The 9,169-nt window shown below is 49.7% G+C and overlaps 1 protein-coding gene across 3 annotated transcripts in view; it reads left to right on the top strand.

Moving 5' to 3' along the window:
* Positions 1-3,493: 3,493 nt before the first annotated feature.
* Positions 3,494-9,169, top strand: part of LOC148773054 (patatin-like phospholipase domain-containing protein 4) — a 46,865-nt gene continuing 41,189 nt past the window's right edge. Inside the window, exons 1-2 of one of the 3 annotated variants that reach the window (XM_088834403.1) lie at positions 3,494-3,559; positions 5,864-6,056. In XM_088834403.1, the coding sequence (XP_088690529.1) occupies positions 5,877-6,056 (180 nt within the window). In that variant the 5' untranslated portion in view covers positions 3,494-3,559; positions 5,864-5,876. Of the gene's footprint in view, positions 3,669-5,863; positions 6,057-9,169 lie in introns of all 3 variants that reach the window. The other 2 variants (XM_088834404.1, XM_088834405.1) reach the window with 2 other exon arrangements.

Here is a 9,169-nt window from a genome sequence, read left to right as displayed (position 1 = left end):
CAGGTTCCCCTGTCCATGGGATTCTCCAGGCCAGAATCCTGGAGTGGGTAGCCTTTCCCTTCTCCAGGAGATCTTCCGCAACCCAGGGATCAAACCCAGGGCTCCTGCATTGCAGGTGAATTCTTTACCAATGAACCACCAGGGAAGACCTGGCTCTGTGCTAACTCCCTCTAAACGGCCTTTATTCCCTCCCTGTGGTATCATTCACCAACAGCTGCCTGCCTGCCCTTCCTCCTGAGCAACAACAACCCGTAGGAAGGAACGCAGCCTCCTTCTCTGTGGGTGCCCAGGGCGTGCTCGACTCCAGGACTGCAGAAGTGCCTTCCTCAGAACTCTGTGGTGGTCTCGACACAAGGGATGCTTTCCCCAGGCCTTGGCGACCTGCGGTACCATCTTGATGCCTCTGGGGCAAGGGCGCCGCTGTGTGGGCCAATGCTCTGGCCAGAACCCCCTGAAATTGAAGCCTGTGCATTTCTTCTTTCAACTCCATCAGGCTCAGCATGCAGAGTTCTGGGAGAAGGTGACGGGTGAGGAGCTGCCACACAGAGGGACCATGAGGGTGTCACACGGAATGATGGCATGCCCCACAGACCTGTTCACCTGTGCTAGGATGCCAAGGCTGGAACACAAATCCCACCACATTGACAGCAGACTGGAACAGGAGAGCCTCTGGCCCTGTCCTTGGGGCAGAGGGGTGGCAAGCATCCCTTGCCTGCATCTCACTCCTTCTTGATGAAAACACATGATCAAGTTTTGCAGGAGGAAGTTGAGGATGGGCTTCCCTGATAGCTCAGTTGGTAAAGAATCCTCCTGCAACGCAGAAGACCCCAGTTTAATTCCTGGGTCGGAAAGATCCCCTGGAGAAGGGATAGGCTACCCACGCCACTATCCTTGGGCTTCCCTGGTGGCTCAGCTGGTAAAGAATCTGCCTGCAATGTGAGAGACCTGGGTTTGATCCCTGGGGTTGGGAAGATCCCCTAGAGAAGGGAAAGGCTACCCACGCCAGTATTCTGGCCTGGAGAATTCCATGGACTGTCTAGTCCACGGGGTCGCAAACAGTCAGACATGACTGAGCGACTGTCGCCCACGTTGAGGACAGGGAAGGCCTTGGGCACTTTGCTTCTGTGCCAGCTGCTCTCGTGGGTGCCTCTCAGGGCTAAGGGTTCACCACGCCCCAGGTCAGTGTGGACACGAGCAGCATCTCGGTATGCCTGTGCACTAGCATGCGATCTGTTCTGTTCTGTTCCATCGCTCAGTCGTGTCCGACTCTATGCGACCCCGTGGACTGTAGCCTACCAGGCTTCTCCATCCATGGGATTTTCCAGGCAAGAATACTGGAGTGAGCTACCGTTTCCTTCTCCAGGGGATCTTCCCGACCCAGGGATCGAACCCGGGTCTCCCACATTGGAGGCAGAAGATTTAACCTCTGAGCCACAGCATGCGATCACGCACCTACAATGACACACCGACTGTCTGCCTCCCTGCCCGCTAGGCTCTAGGTGAGGAAGAATGATTTCCTGTTAACTGGCTGTGCCCTGCACCTGCACTATGTGTGTTAAACAATGGGTCCTTAATAAATGTTTGATAAATGGCTAGCAAATAAGCCAGTTCAAAACTAAGTGACTGGGGAAAACAGGCAAAAGAATTACTAAAAAAAAAAAGATCTTAAAGGGCAATCAAAGTACTATTTACTCACAAGAGTAATTTACTTAAATCCAACAATCACAACAAATATTTATTAATCATGCACGATGTGACAAGCCGTATGCACGGAGCTGAGATTATGAAAACAAACATGCTTCAATCTGATATTCTTCCTTACCTTAAGCAAAGGAAAAGTAAGTGAACCTTTTAATTAGTTTGCATGAAAATGAACCTTTTAATTAGCTGCATGTAGGTATAAGCTAAAAAAGAGAGGAGAGGGATGTATCTCTATGTTTTAAAGTTTAAATTGTTAACAGTTATATTATGGAGCTTGTGAATACTTTTCCGTGACCCTTAAAAGTGGTGGGATCGCACTCACCGGCAGGTGTGGTAATAACCGCTGATCTCATTTTCCCTTCTAAGGAAGGATCGTCCGAGTCGTGGTGTTCATCCTTGCTGCCCCAGGGACACGTTTCTCATCTGTCTTCTGAATCAACCTGCTTCTTGTTGGCGCTGTGGCTCAGCCGTGTCTGACTCTGTGACGCCACGGGCTGCAGCATGCCAGGCTTCCCTGTCCTTCCCTATCTCCTGGAGCTTGCTCAGACTCATGCCCAGTGGGCCAACGATGCCATCCAACCATCTCGGCCTCTGTCGCCCTCTGCTCAACCCGCTGGCAGTGACAAAATGCACGAAACGGTTGGCCACCATGACCACCAAATTTTGGCTCTGTGGCACCACAGATTTTGGCTCTGGGGACCTTATCTCTTCTTACATCTGTGATCCCACCACATCACTTTAAGCCAGACCACCCCAGGGGTTAGGCCAGGCCTTTGACAACTTTAGCATGCAGAGCAAATTCTGGGGATTCTGCTGAAACGCAGACTCTGCTTCAGGAGATCTGCTGAAACGCAGACTCTGCTTCAGGAGATCTGAGGCCTGGGTTCCCTCCTTTCCAGTAAGTTCCCTGGAGGACGCTCTTTTGGAAAGACCACACCCTACCAGAGAGTTAGAAGGCAGCGGTCGGATGAAAGATTGAACAGCGCGTCCTTCTACATTTCCTGATATACACACTCCTCCTTCCCTTCACTAAATCCTAATGGAGTCAAGCATTCAGCATAAGGCAGTTGTGCTACCCACAGTTGTTAGCATGTCTCCATGATCTGCTGTTTACAAGAAAGAAAAACAAAATCGCCTCCTTAGTCATCACATCCCGCGCTCCTGGTTACAGAGTGTCCTGGGGCAGAGCCCAGGGCCCTGGAATCTCAAATGGGGAGAAAGAAAAGGCACAAGGGAAAGGCCATTTGGGGGGCTCCCGCCCACTCCCTCTCCCGCTTAGAGACACGCTTGGCATTTTTCAGATTCTCTCCTGTAGCTTCGGTGGAAATAAACCTGTCCTCAAACAAGGGGACCTGGGGCACCTTCCAGCACAAAGCCCACCAATTCCTAAAGGCTTGATTGTTAGGATTAGACAGGGAAGACACTGTTCAGGGGCAGGAGGAGCCGCCGGTCCTTTGAGTCTGGGTGGAAATGCCAGCCGAGTGCGGGCCGCCACGGTTAGCTCTATCGAGGGCCAGTGGTGCCCGCTGACGAAAACAAGAGGCTGGTCCATTTGTGCAGCGCCAACTTCCCCGAGTTAGCGCCAGCTCGCATTCTGCCACCCGCTTTTGCAGACCAGCCCCCTGGGAACCTCAGAAAGGTTAACACAACCCTAAGGCGGCCTGAGGAACCGAACGCTGACCACAAATCGCAGGCTGCCTTGCAGGAGCCGAGGGGACGGCCCGCCCTGACTCGGACAGCAGGCCCCGCCTCCAGGCGGAAGAGCCGGGAAACCACTTCCGGGGAACAGCCGGCCACGGGACCTAGCCCTTCCGGTGCAAGGCACAGACGGCACGTTCGCAGGCCCGCGGACCCGCAGGTGAGGGCCGACCCTAGCTATCCGGAGACGGTACGAGCCCAGAATGTCGACTCCCTTACCCGCGCGAGAGGAAACCCCGGGGTGCAGCGGGCCGAGCGCGCGCCGCCAGGTGGACTTCGGCATTTTCAGCGGAGCGCGGGGTGTGGGGGAGGGGGGCCCGAGTGGACGCCGGCGTCAGCGCGATGACGTCGTAGACCGGGCGCCTGCCTTCTATCCGCGGAACCTTGCTGGGCGGGCCCAAGGCGCGCGTCGGCCCGCCTGATGGGCGGGGCCAAGTTGAATGACGGCCCGGCCCCGCCTTCCGGTTCCGGTTGAGGGAGGGAGGATGCTGCTCTGTGCGGAAGTGCCTGCGTGGGCGGGGCGGAGGGCGGGGCGGGCGAGCCGCAGTTTCTGGCCGGCCGGCCCACGTGTCTCCAGGGTCCAGCGGGTCTAGGCAGGAGGCGTCCGTATTCCCGCCGCACCCAGACCTAGGAGATGGGAGGCTGGGCACTGGGCCTGCGACCGCTGTAGGCTGAGCACCCAAACCCTTCTCTCCGCTCCATCCTTAGGAAATTGAACCCAAACCAGGGCTCGACTTCGGTAGCTGAAGACACAATCAGGGCTTTCAGTTCAGTTCACTGCGTCCTGTCTGACTCTTTGCGACCCTGTGGACTGCAGCACGCCAGGCCTCCCTGTGCATCACCAACTCCCGGAGCTTGCTCAAACTCATGTCCATCGAGTCAGTGATGCCATCCAGCCATCTCATCCTCTGTCTTCCCCTTCTCTTCCTGCTTTCAATCTTTCCCAGCATCAGGGTCTTTTCCAATGACTCAGTTCTTCACATCAGGTGGCCAAAGTATTGGAGCTTCAGCATCAGTCCTTCCAATGAACACCCAGGACAGATCTCCTTTAGGATGGACTGGTTGGATCTCCTTGAAGTCCAAGGGACTCTCAAGAGTCTTCTCCAACACCACAGTTCAAAAACATCAATTCTTGGCATCACGTGGCCGAAGTATTGGAGTTTCAGCTTCAGCATCAGTCCTTCCAATGAATATTCAGGACTGATTTCCTTTAGGATGGATCAGGGCCCTAGGTTCCTAAATTCCAGGCCCAGGCCAAGTACCTAATCTGAAGGTACCGAAATCCAGGGTGACGCCCCTTTCCCCTTCAGTCAGAGACTTTCCGAGTGAAGAGCATTGCAAGGGTGAACGTTTTATACACATGGTGAAATTGTGCCCCCAGAGGTTTAGGGGGGGAAAAAAGTATTTTACAGTTAAATTTGTTGCAAATATCAGGTGGTGCAGGTGACATTTCTTTGGGCCTTCAATTGCCCTTGCCAGTCGCAATCTCAGTTTGTCTTGACAAACTTCCCTATGAAATACATTAAATTGTTGAATAATTCAGTATTGCATTATGGAGTAATTGTGAGCATCAGTTTAAAAACAAAGGCAAAACAGAAAAAGGAATGCTCACAAGGGAAACGGGTAGGGAGCCAAACTGTCTATTTTAAATTTACTGATGCCACTTGCTAAGAGCAAATGTGTCTTTAATCTGGAATTTGCTACAGTCTGTGGTGATGTTACTAATGTTACCAATCACCCAGACTCCCAAATGTTTCAAAAGGTTAAGAAAAAAGGCCAAATGCCTTGCCAGTTGAAATTAATCCATTTGCTTTTTGCCAAGAAATTACAAAATAGGCTGCATAGTCTATGTACTGAACAAATATAAACTGATGTTAATTTTTTTTTAATTAATATGATTACATTGGGTCAAGGTGAGTGAGGGAAAAGATAATCCTTGAAAGATTGGATATTCAGTTAGAGTTTGATTGAAAATATGCTTAGACCAGAAAATTATATATATGTAGATACATGTACATACTCTTTGCGACCCCACAGACTATATGTACTGTCCCTGGAATTCTCCAGGCCAGAATACTAGAGTGGGTAGCCTTTCCCTTCTCCAGGGGATCCTCTCAACCCAGGGATCGAACCCAGGTCTCCTGCATTGCAGATGGATTCTTTACCAGCTGAGCAACAAGGGAAGCCCAAGAATACTGGAGTGGGTAGCCTATCCCTTCTCCAGCAAGTGGATGTTCCCAACCCAGGAATCGAACCAGGCTTTCCCACATTGCAGGTGGATTCTTTACCAACTGAGCTATCTGGAAAGCCCATATATATATATATAATTCGTGTGTGTATATGTATATTATAAATATACATAATTGTATTTATAGCATCACTTCTAAGAAACAATGACTAGCATCCGTGTGGAACAAACTACACCACCTTACGGGCATTTCTTTCTTGGGTTTTGTTTCCCCAGTTTCGCAGCTAGCATGGAGCGCATCAACTTGTCATTTGCAGCATGTGGGTTTCTGGGCATTTACCACTTGGGGGCAGCATCGGCACTTTGCAAACACGGCAGAAAGCTAATGAAGGACGTCAACGCCTTTGCCGGGGCTTCTGCGGGATCCTTGGTTGCTGCAGCCCTCCTCACAGCGCCGCAGAAAATAGAGGTAATTAAGTAGTAACTAGGCTGTGTTGCTCATCAATGAATTAACAACAAACAGCGAAGATGATTGTTTAACTCAATTAAGTTACCTGCATAGAAGTCCTCCTTTTAAAATGTCACCCTTAGAGAGCTGTGCTCTCCATTTGGAAAAGAAGATTATTTCGGGGGGCGGGGGATGACAATAAGACAAGGAAATAAAATGCCTTCTTTTGCTCATAAGTGTTTCTTTAGTCTTAAGATTCCAGCTTTGTTTCTTTCAAGCCAAGGTTTACTTCTCTGTTAACTGGTCTTGAGAACACAGGGCCTGCTCTCAAGGCCTGGAACATGTGGCTGATAAAGTCTTTGCTTGCTTCTACTTACAGACAGGCCTGTAAACTGAAACGTGACCCTGTAATTTACGTGGAATGATAATGGAATTTAATGTGTTTTTCATTCCCACAGTAAGAAGCCCTGAATTTCAAGCAGTGTATCTAGAAGTAATAATAATAAGTTTTCATTAAGTATTTCATTTAATGCAGTGTATATTTCTAAGCCTTCCATGGTGACTCAGTAGTAAAGAACCTGCCCGATGTGCAGGAGACTCGGGTTCAATCCCTGGGTCCAGAAGATCCCCTGGAGAAAGAAATGGCAACCCATTTGAGTATTCTTGTCTGGAGAATCCCATGGACAGAAGAGCCTGGCAGGCTGTAGTCCATGGGGTCGAAAAAGACTTAGACACAGCGACTAAACTGCAACAGCAACAGTGGTTTTTATTTATTTATTTATTTTTTGGAGGCTAATTATTTTACAATATTATATTGGTTGGTTTTGCCATACATTGACATGAATCCGCCCCGGGTGTACATGAGTTCCCCCTCCTGAACCCCCCTCCCACCTCCCTCCTCCCTTTATCCTCCCTCTGGGTCATCCCCGCACACCAGCCCCGAGCATCCTGTAACATGCATCGATCCTGAACTGGTGATTCGTTTCACATATGACAACATACATGTTCTGCTTCTAGACAGTCGGCTAAAGGACAACAACAGCAGTTCTTTTAAAATCAATTTTCTGCTTCTAGATAGTCATGATGCACTGTCTGAGAACTGGCCTCAGCGGGTGGAAAATATTCTGTTAATTACGTGCATTCTCTTAACCACTTGGAATAGTCATCATACAATGATTAACACTTCCATGCCCAAGGATGAATTCAAGTTCACACTCGAGTGTTCAGAACCACAATATTTTAAACACAAGAGAGTTTATTGGGTGGAGAGCAGGTGGGTGAGGGAACCCAGGAGGACTACCTTGCCATGTGGCTCGCAGTCTGGGGTTTTAGGGTGATGGAATTAGCCTCTGGCAATCAACCTGAGTCACAGTGCTTCCTGTTTGTGCAGGCATTGCTCAGCCAAGGTGGATGCCAGCAAGAAGGATTCTGGGAGGTGGAAGGACACGTGGTGTCCTCCTTTGGACCTTTCCCAAACTCCTCCAGTCGGCAGTGGCTTGCTAGTTTGGACGTTCCTCACCAGGAACCTCCTGTCATAAAATAACTCACATAAGCAGTTACTATCGGGCCTAGTTAGGAAGGGCGGTTTCGGGCAGTTTCTCCCCTGACACAGGGGCTCTGTGTATCTCGTGAATCCCAGTGCCTAGCCCAAAGCCTGATGTCAGTAAGTTGCTGGATGGACGAACTAAAAAAATGAAACATGGATCTGGGTTCAAATCCTATGACACTCATTCTTGATGACATAGTAGGAAAGATGCTTACCCCATACAAACTTCAGTTTTCCTGTCTGTCCTGTGTGGTGATTATATCCACCTTGCATTCTTTTTTTTTTTTTTTAACATTTACTTATTTTTAATTGAAGGATAATTATAATATTGTGTTGGTTTCTGCCATACATCCAGATGGATCAGATAGGTGTACACATATCCCCTTCCTTGGAAAACTCACCCCACCTCCAATCCCAAAGTCTATTTTTCTTATTTCTTTTTAGTGAAGTATAGCGAACTAGCAGCGGCTGATTTCCAGTTGTTACTCGTTTCTGTTGTGCAGCAAAGTGACTTAGTTATACACACACATATATATATATTAATTTTTAATATTCTTTTCTATCATGGTTTGTCATAGGATTTTTTTTCCATTGGAGCATAGTTGCTTGCCGGGCTTCCCTGGTGGCTCAGATGGTGAAGAATCCTCCTGCAATGCCGGAGACTGTGTTCGATCCCTGGGTTGGAAAGAGACACGGGAGGAGGGCAAAGCAACCCACTCCAGTATTCCGGCCTGGAGAATCCCATGGGCAGAGGAGACTGGTGGGCTGCAGTCCATGGGGTCCCAAAGAGTCAGACATGACTGAGCCACTAAGCACAACACCTACGTGCTTTCCAATGTTCTGTTCGTTTCTGCTTTACAACATGAATCAGTTATAGGTATAACATGTCCCCTCCCTCTTGAACGCCCCTCCCACCTCCCTCCCCATCCCACCCCTCCAGGTTGGCACAGAGCCCCAGTTAGAGTTCCCCGAGTCACACAGCAAATCCCCACTGGCTGTCTGTTTTGCTTAGTTAACCCACCTTGCTTGCAGCGTGTGCCAATAGAGGATCCAGCACTGGCCTGCCCGTGAGACCCCACTTAGGGAGCAGCGGGGCTTTTATTGAATACCGTGGCCCCGGACTAACCTCCAGAACATTGGAAAGCAACGAGGTGTTGTGCTTAGTGGCTCAGTCATGTCTGACTCTTTGGGACCCCATGGACTGCAGCCCGCCAGTCTCCTCTGCCCATGGGATTCTCCAGGCCGGAATACTGGAGTGGGTTGCTTTGCCCTCCTCCCGTGTCTCTTTGCAGACGACAGTCGCCACAACTCCTTTCTCCGTTGTCGGGGTTGGTGCTAATTGTCGGCGCTGTTGCAGAGCTGTGATTGAAATATTTCTGAAGCCACAGAATTGTCGTGGGAGAGAGGAGTTGCCTTGGGTCTGTACAAAAAAAGTGCTCAATTAGCATTGGAATCCGGCCTTCAAGGATTTTCCAAAGGTGATTAAAAAAAAAAAAAAAAACAGATTGTATTTGGGAGAACACACAGCTTGCCTGGGGACCAGGAGTGGTGGGTGAGGATCAGGCCCAGAAAGGATTCTAGCCTGTGA

Source organism: Moschus berezovskii, chromosome Y, assembly GCF_049115385.1.
Source record: "Moschus berezovskii isolate FMDL1 chromosome Y, NW_MosBer_1.0, whole genome shotgun sequence".
Taxonomy (NCBI): domain Eukaryota; kingdom Metazoa; phylum Chordata; class Mammalia; order Artiodactyla; family Moschidae; genus Moschus; species Moschus berezovskii.
The sequence above is the reverse complement of the archived record's forward strand: the minus strand, read 5'-3'. Positions and strand labels throughout refer to the sequence as shown.